The sequence below is a fragment of the Fonsecaea nubica genome, assembly GCF_001646965.1.
Source record: "Fonsecaea nubica strain CBS 269.64 chromosome Unknown Scaff43, whole genome shotgun sequence".
Taxonomy (NCBI): Eukaryota; Fungi; Ascomycota; class Eurotiomycetes; order Chaetothyriales; family Herpotrichiellaceae; genus Fonsecaea; species Fonsecaea nubica.
The window spans coordinates 128,044-146,467 of NW_019173716.1; the positions used below are offsets into that span (position 1 = coordinate 128,044).

An 18,424-nucleotide genomic window follows, 5' to 3' on the forward strand; every position below is an offset into this window, starting at 1 on the left:
CACCCTGAACACAGCCCGATTGCCATTACCTCGTACTGTTTTTGCGCATCAGAAATCGCTGTAACCGCGCAATAGTCAATGATCCTCATTCACTAGAGCGCGCTGTGTTCGTGATGTCGTGCTATAGAGGAATATTGCCCATGCGATATAGTCTCTCAACACAGATCTGTTTGGGTCTCTTCCTTTGACATTTCGTTTAGGCGCAAGGGGCGCGGTCGGTCATCATGGCGACAAAACTCGATATTCTGTGCTTCTGGTGAGCATTTGCCACTTGGTATACTGGCAGATACTGACTGCGACAGCCTATCATTGCTGTTGGCAGCATCCCTAGCACACCTTGTCCCGCTTTCGACTGCTTTCGACCGACCCGTTCACACTGTGATCCTTGCGCTTACGGCTTGTTCGTCCGCTTTACCGAGTGCCAGTCGGGCAATACCTCAGTTGTTCCCGTCTCCAGATGCAAAGCAAAAACAAGGCCAATATACGGCGGTGCCTTTGGAAGAGCTTGGGGAGGAAGCCAACGGAAGGCTGGAATACCTGGAAACAACATCCGCACAATACAAACACACTGGCAAGGTTCGCGTATCGGTACTGGCCCTAGCAGTTGCTGCCTTGTCCTTGCGCATAGAGGTGTACCGGCGCATTTCACTGGCTACGGAGTGCACCATCGCCAGTGTCGAAGTGTTTCTGCCATTCTTAGTGGCAGTCTATGATTGTATTAGGTGTCAGCGCCCAATCGACTTGCAGCATGAGGAAAACCCCGACAATTCGGTTTACGAGTCCTTGTCTGCAGCTGCTAGAACCTATATTCTGAGACCGCGAACTCGGTATCTCCTATGGATGTTGATGGTATCCTACGGATGTTACCTCACTCACGGCCTATGGACTTCAACAAACTCGACCTATATCTGTCCCCTTGCCCTCGGCGATTCGAAGACAATCCCGCTAATGCAAGTCTCTGCCCTGGTGCTGGACCTTTGCCTTGTCCTCATTGCCTACGAGACTATCCCAAAATCTGATGGCAGGGGTCTTTCAGGACGACGATGCGTAGTCCTCTGGAGCTCAACCATGATTGCCACGTCTGTCGTCTGGTCGATTACGGCTATATGTGTGTACATTTTCAAACCAGAGTACCGGCGTTGGCTGTTGTTTGTATTTCCACCGCTGGATGTAGGCACAATCTTTGCCATGGGATATCACGTTCTTCTTTTCTGCCTTTTGTCTATATCTCTTCTGCACAGTGTAAGTCGGAGTGGACTCATTCGCAAAAGCTATACTGACTTTCCGCAGATTATGACTTACGGCGCATTAGACATGACAACGTATCTGACCGCTTCCATCACTATGATACCCGCTCTGGGGTTTATTTGGTCACACAGGAATCCTTTTCCTCAAATACCGTTCACAGCGACGACGGTATCCTTTTTCTTAATATTTATTGGTCAATGGGCATATCGTTGGATACAGCAGGAACTGGGTATCAGAGACGTGATGCGACCGTCGCGGCAACTCCTCCTGCTTTGTATCCTTTGCGGTGCCATCTTTCCCGCTTGGCTGAAGAAAGACTACGTCCACTTTCACCCGATTGATATGCTCATGTATGACGCCACGCTTCATCATAATAAGTATCTTGAATCGGTGGGGAGTACCTCCTCCCTCGCGGAGGCCGTGGCAGAATATAAACACAGATACAACCGAAACCCTCCTCCAGGCTTTGACACTTGGTTCGAGTACGCGAGGAACAGGTCTGTGCTGATAGTGGACGAATACGACCAGATCTATCATGATTTGCTGCCTTTCCGCGCGATCCTGCCGATTGATCTGCGAAGCCAGACGTGGAAGATGGTGTCTAACCCATGGAACGAGATTTCGGGGATTACCATCCGCGACGGAGAGGCAAAGGTCCAAGAGAACGTACTGCCAACCCATCGATGGATGCTGGAGGGTGTCGCCGTTCTCATTAACAGCTTCGCACGGTATCTGCCCGACATGGATTTGGCGTTCAACTTGAATGATGAATCTAGGGTCGCCGTGCCATATGAGCAGCTCAGGTATTTCCAAGAACAAGGCCGAGCACAGGATAAGAGTGGTAGCTCAAGTTGGTCAGCCGATCGCGCGTCAGGCTGGCTGCCAGTGCCCGAAAAAGAATATACGGAGACGATATTTCGGGACAACTCGTGGCGCAACAGCTTCCATTCCTTCGGCTCAGTAAGCTGCCCTCCTTCCTCGCTTGCACGGGCGTCGCCGCACCTTGCATCCCAGTCTCACCTCTGTGGGAGCTGCGTGGCTCCACATTCTCTGGGTCAGTTCGTGGGCAATTGGTCCGATGCAGCAGATGTATGCCATCAGCCAGATCTGGCCCGACTTCACGGCTTCTACCTCTCCCCTGCAGCATTCAAGACGAGCTACCAGCTCATGCCCGTCTTCTCTCAGTCAAAGCCGCACGGCTACAGCGACATCCTGTACCCTTCGGCTTGGAACTATATGGACAAAGCCGTCTATGCACCCAGCGAGCCTAAAGGGACACCCGGAGAAGAAGGCTATCACCCAGGATTCCCTGACCCCCCGTTCGGGGAGAAAGAAAACGTTCTGTTCTGGCGTGGCGCCACCTCTGAGGGCGTCTCCTCCAACAGCGGCGCCTGGCGAGGAATGACCCGCCAACGCTTTGTGCACATGGCCAACAATCTGACCAACCATCCCCACGATGCCGCGACTGTCCTCCTTCCCAGCCCGGCAGACCATTCCAAATACCAGTATCAGACGATCCGAGGAGGCGACGTAAAGAAGCTGGGCCTGAAAACCGACATTGCCATTGTGGATTTTATCGCCCGGTGCGGCGGCAAAGACTGCACGGACCAGGAGCGAGAATTCAACCTCGTGCGACCCACGGATTTCCAAGCGCACTGGCGGTATCGGTTCCTGTTCGACCTCGACGGGGCGGGCTTCAGCGGCCGCTTCCTGCCCTTTCTCCACTCGCGCTCCCTGCCCTTCAAGACGGCGCTGTTCCGCGAATGGTACGACTCGCGTCTCACGGCCTGGCTGCACTTTGTGCCGCAGGACCTCCGCCTGCACGGCGTGTGGAGCACGCTGGCGTACTTTGGGGGTGTCAACGGGACCATGTTCGGCCACAAGATCTGGTGGAAGCCGCACGTCAAAGAGGCCGAGATGATCGCCGAGGCGGGCCGCGAGTGGGCGAGCAAGGTGCTCCGGAAGGAGGACATGGAGTCTTACTTTTTCCGCCTGCTGCTCGAGTGGGCGCGCCTGACCGACGATAACCGGGACGAATTGGGCTTTGTGCTTTGAGCCTGCGGACTTCAGCTCCCAGCCCTCATCCTTTTTTTGGGGAGTGGGGGGTCTTTGGCTTTTTGGCCTCTGGACCTTTGCGCGTGCGTGCGATAGGTATCGTCGTTGTTCTCTTTTTCTGAAACATGAAAAGGAGAGAAAGAAGAAAGAAGAGAAGAGAGGGGAAGAAAAGAGAAGAAGAAATGATAAATAATAATCATTAAAATAATCATTCCAAAAAAGCTAGCTCGTCACTCGGCTTCTTCTCTTTCTTTATGTGCCATCCCGTCCCCTCAAAATTTTCTATTTGGGAGGTTCTTATACAAGGATCTCGGGGAATAGGTCGTTCAGCAACCCTTCTATTTCGGCGGCGTCGGAGGCGTGCATGTCAATGTCGATGTCCATACCCATACCCATACCAATGATCATATCCATCTCCATGTCAAAGTCCATACCCATAATTGGGTTCATGTCCACAGGGATCATCACGGTCTGGACGCCATGTGCGAATTGCGCCGACGGAGGTGCTGCTTGAGGTGGAGGCAGAGCTCCCTCCCATTGCCACTGCTGCGGGTGCGGCTGCGGGTGCGTCTGCGTCTGTGTCTGCGGTCGTGGATCGTTATACCCAAAGTCATAGTCATAGTCATAGTCATAGTCACAATCGAAGAGATTGTCACTGTCGAGCAGGCCGTCCATCCACTCCTCCGTGGCGGAACCCATCACAGGTAGTGGCGCAAGAGGTTGGGGACCCTGCGCGTGAGGGCGAGAGGTTGTCATTTCGTCTCCTTCCGGGATCGAAAGGGATCTGGACATGGACATGGAACTGGATGCAGCAGAGTGTGTTGGATTTGGTGACGTTGTCGCCGTCGCCTTCGCTTCGAGAATCTGCTCCGCCATCTCCCGCGGCGTCACGCCCTGGATCTTCTTAAACACGCGCTGTAGATGCCACTTACTCAGGCCGACCTGCGCGGACAGCTGGGCGAGGCTCAACGGCTGGGCCTTTTCCAGCGCCGCTTGACGCACGAGGTGTACCGCACGCTGGATTTTGGCGTGGATGTCCTCGTTCTCGTTCTCGTTCTCGTTTTCGTCGTCGTGGCCGTCTACTGCCGCATGGCTATGTTGTTCCCGTTCTTGTTCCTGGCCTTGCTGATCCGGCGCAGGTAACAAGACGGGGGAGGTGGTCCTCGGACCAGAGAGGGATTCCGCTGCTGACGATGAACCTGGAGTCCCTTCGGACCGAGGAGACGGCGCTGAAGATGTTGACGTCGACGACGACACGACCTCACCACCACCAAACACAGACGCCTTTGCCCGATTCGGCTTGCACCGCTTACAAGCCCGGAAGCCACCCCGCTCCGCCTGTGCGGCCAGGTCGAAGAACCGGACGTTCGCCCGTCGAGCCAGCCGCGCGGGGCAGTCTGGGCGACAGTAGATCTTTGTGGTGACGACGGCGTAGACGAACGCGTCGGTGGCGTGGGCATCTCGTGCCACCAGGGCGCGCCAGCGCGACGGTTCGCTTCTGTATGTATCGAGAGGACAGGCGGATGGGAAAGAAGAGGATGATGATGATGATGACGAATCCTGACTCTGTATGTCGCAAGGGCTGGGGAAGACGTTTGCCGTGTTGTCAGATCGTCGTTGTCGTCGCTTGTTGGAATCTTGGTGGTGCTGCTGGATAGGAAGAGGAACGGAGGACACCGTCCCCATTGACGTCGACATTGACATTGATAAAGGATCATACGTGGACTGAAAACTCGACTCGTCGTCATAAGGGTATGAGAATGGGAAATTCATCGTGGCGCGATTAATGGCGGCGAGCATGGCTGTGGTGGCGATCTCTCTCTGTACCAGGTACGTACAAGGAAATATCTCGGTCCCTGTGTCGTGTACCAGGGTACACTGTCTTTCTTTTATTTCCCGTCCTTCGTTCTGGTTCTGGTTGACTCGAAATGTGTCGACGCTCAAAATTCTGCCGTCGTGTGATCGAGAAGAACGGCCTGTGTAGGTACAGTGGCAGAGAGTGGGTGGTAGACATCAGATATAGCGAAAAACAAGTGGAGGAACTCCGAGGACCGGGGATACGGCTGTCAGTTCTGATTGGTCATTTCCAAAGCAATGCGCAGATCAAGAGGCTTGACTCACATGTCGACCGAAGAGCCTCCGCGGAGTCAAAGACGCGCTTATATCAGGCACGACATCCATGTCAGTATGAATTTATATTCATGTATGTATATATTAGCGGATAATCCAACGGTAGTTTGCTCGAGCAATCCCTCTCAACCAGTTTCTATGTCTCTTCGGTAATGATTTCCAAACATCCTCAGCCATCTGCTTGCGCTATGCCGCCATGTACCTTCTCCCAAAGAAATATGCCAATGAAATACTTCCTCCTGTCACCTCTCCTCGACTGCAATGCCCTTGCTGTCTCCTTCATCTTCTACTGCTGGCTTTACTTCTCCGGCTCCTTCGGCTCTCCACCGAGATCTGACTGACGCTGTCCTCCGGCATCACCTCCCGATCCGTCACATCTAACTTGGCCAACTCTTTCTGTTTGGACACCATGCTCGCCGTCTCCGTCTTATCGTCCTCATCGGTCATCTCACCTCCATCGCGCACGGGTTTGAGCTTGCCTATAATCGTCCTTGGCCCATTCGGTCCAAAGTTCGACCTCGCAGAAACAAAGCTTTTTCCGGTATCGGAACCTGTCCATGTTGCCGCACGAGAAGGCGGAAGGGGATATTCGGCAGGGTCTCTGCGACTGTGCTTTGAACTGACTCGACTCGCAGGCTTTATCGTCACCTGCGAGTCGTGATTCGAGACATAGCTAGCCGCCTTGGATCCTGCTTTGGACTGATGCGCAGACGCATGACTGCCCGCCTTGGAGGCTGCGTGGGATTCATGGGCCGAGGCATGGCTCGCTGCTTTTGAACCTGCCTTGGAATCGTGCATCGAGATATGACTAGGCGCTTTGGATCCGGCATGAGACTCGTGAGCTGACACGTGACTTGGTGCTTTGGATCCTGACTGCGACTGGTGCACCGAGATATGACTTGGGGCTCTGGATCCTGCATGGGAGTGGTGCGCAGAGACGTGACTTGCTACCTTTGATTCCGTATGCGTGTGGTGCGAAGACACACGGCTCGAAGAACGATGAACGGTCTCCGACACATGCAACACCGTCTGTGCTTCTTCGTCCTCGGCCGCATTATCTTCAAACTCATCGCGTCGACTCCTTCTCGATCTGTTGCTGTGTCGAGACTGCGATCTTGACCTCGGCTGATCTGCCGACGAGCGACCACTGAGACTCCTACCAAGGCGACTTAAACTGCTCGCGCGGGATCTCGAGCGTCCGCCACCACCAGACGCACCCGAAACTTTCGATTTCACCGTCAGTGCAGTCGGAGCACGGTAACTTGTCGGTGGCGGTGCATTCATGCTCTTTTTCGACTGCCGCGATGCTTTCGAGGCGTGCGAAGCTGCGTCGAAATCGCGAGGGACAACCCCAAGGCCAACTCCAGAATCCACGCTCACTCGCCTCGCCACTGAAGCAGGGCGGATTGTGGACGCCTCGTCGGCAAAGGTGTGAACTGTCGGCGCCGGCTGGTCGTGATCATACATGGTGATGAGCTTTTGCTCGCTGGGGTCCCGGGGTGTGTAAGTGTATGCTGAAGGAGCTGGCTCAATGGCTCGATAGCCAAATTCAGGAACTCCGGGATACTCGGATGGGACAGTTGAGTATTCCGCACGCATAACGTTGACGGGCTCGGTGGCACTGCGGCCGACGACGGAAGGGCGAGGAGGAGGAGGCACAAATTTGTGCTCCTCTACATCGTCACGGGTGTTTTCCTTGGATCGGTTGCTGAAAGCGTAGTGGAGGGCGGCGCCGGCCGCGACACCGAGGAGGGTACCAACAATGGCTTCACCTGCTCCGCTCCCACCACCCGTGGAGTTACCTGTAGATGGCGGGGCTGGAGAGCTGAGATTGGGTGCCATGCTATTGACGAGGCCGCGGGCCACATTCGCAGCGTTGCGAGCTTCGTTGATCAACGACCCAAGAACATCCCCAGACGGCTTTGGCTTGGGTTGAGTATTTTCAGGGGGTACACTTGCTGGAACCGAGACATGCGACGGAGCCTGCGAGGCAACCTGAGATGGTGCTCTGGCACTCTTCGCAGCGGAAACGACGCTTTTTGGAGGTGCCACAACAGAAGGGGCTCTCACAGTCGCACTGCGATGGGACACCATAGTTCGCGTGTCGGCATTTTCCTTGTTCGCATCGTCGCCAAAGGCAGGTCTGTAAACTGCCTCGATGGAATTCCCATCAAAGTCGATCACTGCGGCCGAGTAATATCCCGCAGCATCCCGCTGGCATGGCTCTCCGTGTATCTTCCCACCAGCCTTCAGAGCAGCAAGGAAGAAATCCTGCACCTGTGCCCGAGAAGCCGCAGGGAAAGCCACGTGCGCGGCCCCCGCGGGGACACCGGGGATTTCTTGTGTAATCCAGAAGTCGGGGGGAGTATTGGGTGGAGACGCGGGGCCAAAGCCGATGGTTTGCTCTTGTCGGCCACGGAAGACGTAGTTGAGCGGTTGGAGGGCGGAAAGGAAGAACGAAGTAGATGTCGGAAGGTGGCTGACGGTGAGGGTGATAGAGGAAGGCATGGAATCGTCGAGGAACTGAGTGAGATGGTCCCAGGTACGAGAAAACGCTCGGGAAGCAGGTAGGTGGTGGTTGATATTATACAAGATCCCTCTGCTTCTTTTGCTGGCTGGAGCAGAAGTCGTTCAGAGTCTATGTGATTTCTGACGAAGGAGAACTGGTCGGTCCTTGCAGCCTGTTTGTCTGAGGTAGTGATGGGGTCTGGAGCCCTGGGCGAGACCGTGTACTTGCAGTCTGGATTCACCGATCTTCCACGGACTGTGTCACCGTAATGAGGATTCCCTTAGATAGAAACTTGAGGGAAAATCAACGATAGTTTTTGAACCTGAACGACCCAAGGTCAAAGATTTTCGTGGGTTCAGCAACTGACACAGATACTGTCCTCTATATAAAATCCTTAGTAACAAGATGAGGAGTTGGAAGGGAAAAAAAATCAGCAATCAGCAACGAGCAGCCAACATGACTGGTACCAACCGGCGGTTTATTCGCTACAAGTCTTGTGATGATCAACCATCCATCGGAAAACAGTTTCTTTCTCGTCCACCAAACCATAGACATGGGTTTCAAGCGACCCTACAGCGGGATCTGAGGGCTGCCGATGGATGGGGTACCTGCGCCTTGCTTCCTGTAGGCGCCTGATCTTTTCCTACTAAATCCCTAGGCCCATCTGACATGGAAGACGAGACGAGGGGGGGCTGGGAAATACAATGCGTGATGCATGCTGGGTGAGGCGAGAAGAGGCTCCAGATATCACTGGTGGCGAACGAATCGAGAAAGGCGGGATGGCGATGAAACGGTCTGGTGCCGGGGGAAATGCCACGTCAAAGAGGCTTGATGTTGGCTTGGGAGGCGGATGGCAGCCTGTGGGTCGAATGAAAGGAATCGTTCGGGAGAGAGGTGATGGAAACGGAAATGGGGAGTGTTTGTCGAGGCTTGATTGGGAGCGTAGGGCATATTGAGGGAATCGGGGAACTGCGCACCCGCATGAGTGGTTGAGATGGAGGAAGAACGGCGCCAACTGCGCTGTGTTTCGGCCCGTTGCGACTTCGGTCGGGCGTCAATGCATCCAAGTCACGAGTGAGCAAGTGACTTGGTGCCTCAGTTGGGTCTCAGTCAACTGCTTCCTCCTCTAACTCAACACCCACCACCACTCCCCGCTCTCGCCCTCAACTTCGCCTATACGATCCTCCCTCGACAAAGAGTGTGACACGACCTGCATACATTCCCACCATGTAGTTACCATGTACTAAAAGCTCAACATCTCTGTCTGCCTTGGGTTGCTGAGCATCAGTCTTGGACTTTATGACAAAACAAATGATTGGCCCAGGTTGCTTTTGTCACTGGGTGGTCAAATCAAGAATCAAAGAACTTGTCTATTATAGAGAATCGGCTCCGAATTCCACGCAGAAGCGTCGCAGACAACAATCCTACTCCGGCTGCCCATTTCTCTCGTCAGGAAGACAAGCTTAGAGAATCTAGGATGACTCGGAGGTGTCGTGGGCGAACCCAGAGATGCCAGACTTCAATGACCACCAACACAAGTTTTTGTAAGAAGAGGGGCGGTTGGAGACCTCCATGCAAAGATATCTTTGGAGAACACCATTGGAGACCAGAGAACAAGAGCATGGACTTGTGCAAGGTGGCGGTATATGTTCAGGCCCAGCTGACTGCTGGGAAAGTGGCAACATTCAAGTAGATGCCTCTCGCCGCTATTCGACGGACATGTAGAGATGCCCGCATTATTACCAAACTAGATTCGCCGAGACTGGCGCCTCTCCTCCAAACCTTTGTTCATCACACATTGTTTTGATGTCTTATGGATAGCAGTGTAGGGCAGGTTGACATGCGCCTACGGGTATCTCAGACGGAGAAAAGAAATCTCGCCTTGAGGTTTTGTTGAACCATGTTATGTCTTGTTGTGAAAACAAACGCCAGATCCAACACTCCCCCAATGCAGCACAAACCGTATCGAGGGGCCCTTTCATGCAACCCGGCATCGATGTTGTGATCGAGCTGGTCGCTAGAATGGCCCACGGCTGGAAGTAGAGAAAATCTCGGCCTGGGATGAGCATCAGTCTTCTTTTTGACGGCATTACCTTGTTTGGAAAAAGCCCGGTTCGCACTTCAAATGATTTTCCAAGCATCCTCGCAGGCGTGGCAGAATTTGCTGCAAGCGATACTGGCACTGAGGCTGTAGTTGCTGATACTGATCGATTCGTCCTTAAAAGCGTCGGCAAAGTCGTCCTTACCCTTGGCCATGGCCCCGACAAAGACGCATATGCTCTCGTTGGGACCCAAGGTATCGACGTAGTCGCGGACGCGGACGACTTCGGCATCGAAACTCAGAGTGACCTTCCGACAGTTGGGTGGTAGATGGTCGGTGATAGGGTTCTTGATGACCTTGAGCAGTTTCTCCTGCGAGTTCACCGATCGAATCGAGAGCCTGTGTAGCAGCTGGACCATGAGACCAGCGAAACGCTTGAAGGTTCTGGGAATCCGGACGGTAGGGCTGACTTCGATCAAAACGCCCTTTGCTGTGTGAATGTAGATTTGTAGTTTACCCGCCTTGTTTATGGGTGAATCGAGCAGAGTAAGAAGGCACTGGACGTTGAAGTCAGCTCGCCACTACAAGAGTTTCAGTGGGATGAATAGCCACCTGGTGTGTGATATCGGGCCTGGCATCACTTATATCTCGACCCATCTTCCGCATCACACCGATATGTTCATCGCTATTCAAGAGCGAATACTTCTCTTCTTTCCCTCCGGGCTTTCCGCTGTGTGCAGCTCGGTACGTCTCGAGGGAGGCGTTGGACAACACCACAATCAGTCTCTTTGTGTCCTTGTCGGTTGCTGCAATAGGGACATGTTGTTCGGCGACGAGTCGAGGAAGTTCGGGAGGGGGAAGAGACTGCGCTCCTGAGGAAAAGTGTGAGCCAAGGAAAGGTCATGACAAAGGCCCTGGAATGCGGGTATGGGGAGGATCATTGGAATTTGACCCGGACAGTTTGTACGTACTCGAGCGCTTTCTCTTAACGCCGGCTTCAACCATTCTGGAGGACATGTTCGCAGCTGTAGTTGTCGGTGTGGAGAAGGCAGGAGAGGGTAAGCAGAATGCAGTATGGCTCAAGGACTGTTCTGGGTTTCAGACTCTTCTCAAATCATCAAACGACAGACAGGTTCTGAGGAGGAATGAAGAAGGCGTTAATGAAGGATGTACTGGAAGACAAGTAAGTGGGAAGGAAGGGAATAAGGATGACTCTTTTTTTGCAAGGCTCGGCTGTCGGATTGAAGTTTCGTAGATTTTTCTGCACACGATCAAAATTCACTCCCCACCGGGACCCGCATCAACGACGCCAACCAATACCAACTGACCCTGGCACCCTGGCGTGCCTGGTTGACACCTATCAACCCGTCGAGCCGTCAAGCCATCAGCCTGTCAGACCTGTCAACCACCCCTGCTCACCCCGCGCTGGAAATGGCTTTGGGCCTGGAGTCCGCCAGTACGAGGTACAGTCATCAATGTCACTGGCTGGTAGCGGCATCAGGCTGGCTCCTTCTATGGACGTCTTCAATCAAGACACTGCACGCCCAGCCTCTGAAACCTGTTTTTGACCTCCATGATCATAGCAATCAATCTCGACATCTCTCCTAGAGGCCAGTCTGAAGTTGACTACGATGTCTCCGAGTTTTGTAATGTGTCCCAAGGGACATACCTGCGCCTTTGTGGTGCCAGACAGAGGAAGCACACCTGCAATACTTCGCAGCGCCACAGTCATTTGTGCAGGGCAATGAGTCAAGCCGGTGCCCCTCAGGGGTGGTACGGATGGACAAGACTATGAAAAGCCAGCAGAATGATATAATGATTTCATGAAGCCCTACCAAAAGCGGTATGAGCAGACGTCTTCCTTACATGCTCCGTAGTCGTTAGTGCCGATCGCTTGGATAATCCGCCTCTTGAATTTTGACTCTTCCCGCTTCCATCTTCCCGCCCGTGGTGGATGTTGCATCCGCTTACTCGATGCCCTGTGATACCGATACTATGTAAGAGATGCGAGTCGAGGGATTCCAGTAAGATAAGGTGCTCCCATTATTGTAGCATCTTTACATAAGATAGACGATTGTCCTGCATGAACTGGTCTGGCTGAATGCAGGGCACTCTTGGATGTATCGCCTGTGCGGAAGCAATATCTGAGTGTCTGCAACGATCATTCAGGAATAACGGAAAGCATATGGATGAACAGAACAAGTTCAATGGCTTTAGAACAACCTCCAGAATAGAATCACATCGTCGATTTTCCATCATCATTACAGCAGTTAGCTCCCTCCGGTCGAAACGCGCGCAAAAACTGGGTTTGTTGTGGGTATAAAGTTGAACGTTCGCTGTCAAGACAGACCACCACCGCGTCTCTGTACTCCCGAAGTCGTTCTCGACAGATCAACCAACAAAGGGGAAAGCCGACGGGCTAGCATTCCACACAAGGATACCCTGCCTTCGCGTCTGCACAATTCCCAATCCGTCCCCTTCTCATCATTTACACGGCAGACAGCGCCGGTCTTTCATATTTCGTGATGATCCACCACGCATCTGTCCAGATCCGCACATGAGACACTCGTTAGAACATGTGCATGCATCCAAAGCAAGCATACCGCATACAGCACGCAGCATACGAGGTACAAGATTCGGAGTCTCCAAAAAGGGGGGGGGGGGGGGGGGAGAAAGAATAAACTTACGCAAAACACCCGGTAGCCAGCCCAGAATACTCAGTAGGATGTTGATGAGAAAGTTCGAGTCGCATCCGGTCTTGAAGAAGACGGCTAGCGGCGGGAGGAAGAGCGCGAGGAAGTACAGACAGACGTCGCTCTAGTCGCGCGGCAAAGTCAGTCAGTCGTCAATATTAAGGACTTCATGAGGGAGGTGTTGATGGGATTGATTCATCAATTGGAAGAGAGGGACCATCTCGTCAGGATGAGGGCAAAGAACATAACGTACGGTGGAAGACGGGGGACGGGCCATTGCTTTTCCGTCCGTCGGCTTTCTTTCTAAGACTGTTTCTTCAGTTGTGGTTCTTTTTTTCGTTCTCGCGCTGCGTCTGCTTTAGTTGCGTCCAATTATGTTATCGCGGATATCTCGTTGCTCAATCTCTGAACGAATCCTCTTAGTAAATTGTGTTGGTTGTGTCGGTGGTGGTAGTAGTAGTGGTTGTTGTTATTTGATGTTTTATCGCTTAGTGAACCTGACCTCAGCGCAAGGATAAAAGGTGCTCAGATCGCCCGTTTTATATCAAAACGTCCACGGTGAACCACGAAAAAATGTCACTTGACCCGTCAGGCGATTGATTCCATCTCCGCCGAATTACTTGGCCCTTGGATTGGTCCTGGTACTTGTACGCGGCGCAAAGGCGGCGTCGTCAGCATCGGCGGCGTCGGCAGAAACGGCATGTATGACGTAGCCACTGACCCTAGCAGGACCAAATTTCCTCGTTGGTGCCAAAAAGAAACAAAGGCGCTTAAAGGTTAATTGATGAGCTTGTTTTGTGGGCTTGCCAGCCCTGCATAGGTATGGACTACCGAGCACTCGGTAATACGTACAGCCTGTTGGACCAACAGAGAGATACGGCTCCTTGAGCTGCTATCTATAAGTAGACGTAGGTTACTGTGTGGGCTACTACTATGTACTGAGTAGTCCCGGATCTACGTATGCTAGCACCGTTATGACCGACCTCATTCCTACATACCGAGTACTGATACTCTTACTCCGACTCTCAAGATTCGGGGGGCTGTAGAAGACCAAGACAGTCAGAACCAAGTTCGCCATGTTTGCCAGGCTGCCAGGCTGCCAGGCTACCTGGTAACTTTCTGCTATCTGTACAAGATATACCTCTCTTCCCAATTCTTTCTTCTCCCTCTGGCTATGTTTGTCATCCACTTGCAACAGACGTATGGCCCTTTTTCGCAAAACTCTCGACGACGACGCCGCCTCCTTTTGTGGCTGTAAACAGGAGACATGTCTCCAAAGAGACACGCTTCCTTTATGAAATGGCTCCCCGGCAACGGCCCACTAGAAATTGGATTAGAGTTCCCCTTCCACTGACGAAGCCTCATCCTTTGTCAAGGTTTTCCCTTCTCTCTTCTGCCTCGATGTTCTTCACCTATGCGCCCGTCCCAAACCTTTCTGAACCCCTCTGAACCGAACCATGAAAACACCCCCTGTCAGGTGATAGATATGACTGAAAAACACAAATGAAATTGCTGATGCTCTCAAAAGACCGCATGCGCTCTTCGTTCAAGTCGTAGGAGACGTATAATGCTGCAAAGATGACGTGGATGAAAATGACAATCAATGGTCCCGGCCAGAATCCCGCATCTGCTCATCGAGCGACCTCAGCACGCTATCCTGAAGAGGGGACTGAGGCTGGATCAGATCGCTTGCTATTCGCGGTGGCTTCTCGTTGAACTCTCTCCCCAATTCCAAGCTCCGATTGTGCAGCGAGTGGGTGTCGTTGTCGGAGAGCGATTCTCGTTCCAAATCAAGCGGTTGGGTCGGTGGACTTGACATGCTCGTGTCGTCTTCTCCCCTTTCTGTTGCCGTTGCCAACGTCGAAGGTGAAACTCTGCGAACCCCCGGAAGTGACGAGCCGATGGGAACAGGAGATGAGGTTAGCTGAGACGCAAAATCTTCTCGTTCCTCTTCCGCCTCATTCGGTGGACTCAACGCCCGTTTCTTTTCGCTTGACCCCGCGCTTTCACCGGCTTCCGTGACGACAGGCAGTGTCATGGCGGCACGTGAATCCTCTGTTGTTTTCAATGTCCGCTCCGGCTTCTCCTCTTCATTTCTACCCCAACCCTTCTCAGATGGTGTCGATTTGTCGGTTTGTTTGTGAGCCTTTCTCATCGTCCTCTCGACCGCTGGACTCATGGGTGGTGATTGCACGGTAGATTGCTCGAAACCCGTAGTCGCCGCGCCTGATGACTGCCCCATACCCTCCGCCGATGCTGCGAGTATCGGTACCGGTTCTCCGACGCGGCGACTCTCCTCAGTTTCTCGCCTCTGAGCTTCTTCTTGGGTCATGGTGATCCCAGTGATGAAATTGATGAATCGTTCTCCATATGCTTGTGGAGGGATAGCCGATATCTGCCCTCGTGGCGCCGAAAGACCCTTCCAGTAATGCTCAATTCTTTTGATCATACCATACTGCGGAAAGTCAGTCACGGCACAGGAAAGAGGATTGAAGTTCAACTTACATGGGTCAGACAATCAATGATGCCAAGGTAGTAAATCAATTCACCACCTCGCCCATCTTCATGCGTAGCCCGAATTCCACCATCATCACTGTAGAATATGCGATCCCGTCGTTCATCCCCGGAGGCCATCTCAGACGGCATCTTTGCACTCACCATGCCCATGGGGACAGGTTTCTCCCTTTTCAGCGTCATCCTCAATTCTCGCGCTTTTCTCGCGTTCTCCAGTCGCGAGGGGGTCCGAATCAAGACCGAGGATGAATAGTCGTCCTCGTTATTCTCCCCACCAGGCTGAAATACTTGCAGCGTTGTCTCTCTCAAATTCTCCTCATTACCCTTCTCCAGGTCGTGCATACCAACTAGCAAGGAGTAATCCATAATGTGAAGCCTCTGTAGAAGAGCAACGTCTCGTTTCATCTGGTCTAGGAATATCTGTCGTATTCGAGCGTCGAATTCGAGATGCAACCCTCTCCGTAACCAATTCATGTCTTTCAGCGTCGCCCTAGGGTTATTGGCCAAATCTTCCTCACTAAAGTCCCTGCCAACGGTGGATCCCTTCAGGTCGAACATTTGATGGATATCTCGGTGGGGTGGAAATAGATTATTCATGACCACGAAATGGATCTTGCGCCCATAGGGGATTTTGACCCGGTGCAAGCCGTAAAACTGACTTATCAGCGTGTTGGGGTTATCCAGTACATGTCGATAGTAATCCCGCAGGATCTTCCGAAGCAGCTTATGCTCGGCGTGATGAATCGTCTTGATGATGTACTTGTAGTCCCTCGAGAAGTAGAAAAAGGAGCCAGACTTGCCGGGGCTGCCTAATTCTGAGAGGATATACTTGCTGGTGAGACTGACCAAGTAGTCGGCCGGATCAAGCCCAAAGATGGCTCTGAGGTGCCGAAAGACCCAGGGGCTGTAATCCTTGAACTTGAAGTCATATTTGGCGCTGGGTGTCAGTTCATTTCCGGTGATATCGAAGCTGAACTTGTGTTTTGCGTCAAAGTCGGCATCCGTCAGTTCCCGGTCCATCTTTGCATTCGTTCTCGACACAGTAAATCGAATACCGGTCAACATATTGTAGGCAGTAACCCAATTGACGTGGCCCTCCTCAACCTTTTTGCCAACAATGACGCGGTCGTCATCCTCGTCCTCTTTTCTTTTGCGTCTACTCGCACGTTTCTGCTTGATGAGCTCCGTCCAACGTGCTGCATCTTCATCGGGAGGAACTTCGTCGAGATGGGCATCTGATTGCATGGACCGAGTTGTCCTACGAACCAAGCCAAGTGACGCTCGTCTGTTCCTCACCACAGTTCCATCGTGCTGTTCTCGTGTAGGGGAGAAGCGACCAGTGGTGGTGGAGAGCGCTTCTTCAGAGGGGCCGCCTGCGAAGGAGAAGTCGCGCGAGCTCCGGCCGACTGCGCCAATGCCGCCTGCTTTCGGAACTTGTAGGGTGTGACGGTGTGTTAGTTTCGGGGGCTCAGGGTTCAATGACGATTCGGGGTATCGATCTTGTATTGAAGCACCCGGGGACATAGCGGGCGGGGAGGAGAAACGAGCAAGGGCTGGTGCAGGAGCACGAGAGAGGCCACCGGAGGTCGTCTCTCCATCTAATCGTGCAGAGTCTGGGACAGTAGAGGCGGTGACCATGTGGTAGGGATCGTACTCCGGCTTTGTCGGAGGGATGTTCGTTTTCAATTTACCCAACTCCGGTGTCGACTGCGGCCAGGGCGATTGTTCATGGATGCCATTACTCTGATCGTCATATTGTTCTCCCACATTCTCGACGCTAGACAACTTGGTCAGTGGTCCTTCTGACGAAGCCGGGCTTCTCGAAAGTTGTTCAGTGTACTTTGCGGCATTCGTACTCGCGGCCGAATTGGTGCTGCCGGCCTTGGATTGCGTGCGATCCCGCAGGGGCGCCTTGACGTTGCCATTGGGGATACCCTTTGTTAGGGAGCTGTGACTGGTATTGTTGCGCAGGCTCTTGAGCTGATCCAGTCTGTGATCAGACAATCCGGCCTCGACATCGGTCCCGTTTGTGTAGGTAAAGACGCCGCTGATCGTCTTGTCGTGGGACTTTCTCGGAGGGCCTTCCAACGACGAAGAATTCGAATGGACGCTGTTGGAGACAACGGACAGAGGGGCTTCAGATGCCACAGATGGCATCTCAGTCTCACGGAGTTGAAAAGAGACCTACGAGGGGAGGACAGATGGGAGCATTGGTCGTAGGTCACCGGTGCGTAGAGGGAATAGGATGATCGGAGGTCATATCTCGGTCGAGGTTTGTTGCTTGGTTGGGATGTGTGATTGGACGTCTGCGAGGAGAGATTGGATTTGGAACAGGAAGAAGGGAACTAGCAATGCAGCACCGAGGTCAGTGTATAGACTGTTGACTGGTATAGGCACTGTGGTTGGTATGATGCTGGATGTCTGCATACAAGTGTTGTCGTCTCACGGTGTTAGATGGGTGAAGGTTAATGTGGTACGGAGTTCCCAGCTAACTACAGGGTGACCGGGGGGTTCGTGTTTGCCAGAGTCCCAAAGTCCAGACGCCCAATGTTGACCCTACCTGTGCCCACTGTGATATGCCAAGCCCGTGAAGCACCGCCTGGGAGCCCAATCTCCCCTGCCAGCCACACACCAACCATTGCCCACGAACGCCCAGCATGGAGCCTGAATTCTGACTGGTTCTCCGCCATATCCGCCTGAATAGCCCGGTCTTACGAGTCCCTCCCCCGTAGTGTGAGCAGCTGCTCCCCATTAATAATGCCACCAGCAACCCAGAACTAATAGTTAGCCGGCTACTTGCACGTATCTAGCTGCCAACCCCAGTGACTGCATTTCCCTGCGCCTGTAAGCCAGTTCTATTTTAAAGAAACAATTTATTTTGTCTCTCCTCCTCCCGCCTTTGTGGAATCTTTATTTCATGACTGCGCCCTCTGTGGTTCGATTCGACTTCAGCCTTGTTTCACTCCGGCTGACATTCTGCATCTCGAAGACGAGTACAAGTCGCAGCCGGATGACCCTCTCTCTGCAGCTCTAGATACTCGCTGATACCTGGAATTTGTCCAAGTCGTTTCCTCGTCTGGAGCCGGCACGCCGGATACCAGGCAACGCGGAGCATGACGTAGCCTCGCGTGGCCAGAGCCTTGTAGCCACGCCTCAAGTCATCTACCTTGCCACAACCCCTGACTCCGCTTCCAACATGATATCTTGGAAGCGAGCACTAACGGCCATGTCAAG

General features: G+C 53.1%; 5 protein-coding genes across 5 annotated transcripts; 1 reads left to right on the plus strand and 4 right to left on the minus strand.

Annotated features, from left to right (window-relative positions):
* Positions 1–224: 224 nt before the first annotated feature.
* AYO20_06686 (hypothetical protein) lies at positions 225–3,303 on the plus strand (the record flags this gene model as incomplete). Its single annotated transcript, XM_022644975.1, has 3 exons — positions 225–256; positions 303–1,242; positions 1,291–3,303. The coding sequence occupies 3 exons, from the start codon at positions 225–227 to the stop codon at positions 3,301–3,303; spliced, it is 2,985 nt and encodes a 994-aa protein (XP_022499050.1).
* A 297-nt stretch (positions 3,304–3,600) lies between these two features.
* AYO20_06687 (hypothetical protein) lies at positions 3,601–5,103 on the minus strand (the record flags this gene model as incomplete). Its single annotated transcript, XM_022644976.1, has 1 exon — positions 3,601–5,103. The coding sequence occupies one exon, from the start codon at positions 5,101–5,103 to the stop codon at positions 3,601–3,603; it is 1,503 nt and encodes a 500-aa protein (XP_022499051.1).
* Positions 5,104–5,712: 609 nt separating this feature from the next.
* On the minus strand, positions 5,713–7,941 carry AYO20_06688 (hypothetical protein; the record flags this gene model as incomplete). The annotated part of the gene is made up of 1 exon (XM_022644977.1): positions 5,713–7,941. One exon carries the CDS (start codon positions 7,939–7,941, stop codon positions 5,713–5,715), a length of 2,229 nt encoding a protein of 742 aa, XP_022499052.1.
* Positions 7,942–10,063: 2,122 nt separating this feature from the next.
* Positions 10,064–11,000, minus strand: AYO20_06689 (ribosomal RNA small subunit methyltransferase NEP1; the record flags this gene model as incomplete). The annotated part of the gene is made up of 3 exons (XM_022644978.1): positions 10,064–10,540; positions 10,596–10,855; positions 10,955–11,000. 3 exons carry the CDS (start codon positions 10,998–11,000, stop codon positions 10,064–10,066), a joined length of 783 nt encoding a protein of 260 aa, XP_022499053.1.
* Positions 11,001–14,276: 3,276 nt separating this feature from the next.
* Positions 14,277–17,347, minus strand: AYO20_06690 (hypothetical protein; the record flags this gene model as incomplete). Its single annotated transcript, XM_022644979.1, has 2 exons — positions 14,277–15,131; positions 15,182–17,347. 2 exons carry the CDS (start codon positions 17,345–17,347, stop codon positions 14,277–14,279), a joined length of 3,021 nt encoding a protein of 1,006 aa, XP_022499054.1.
* Between the last annotated feature and the right edge of the window lie 1,077 nt (positions 17,348–18,424).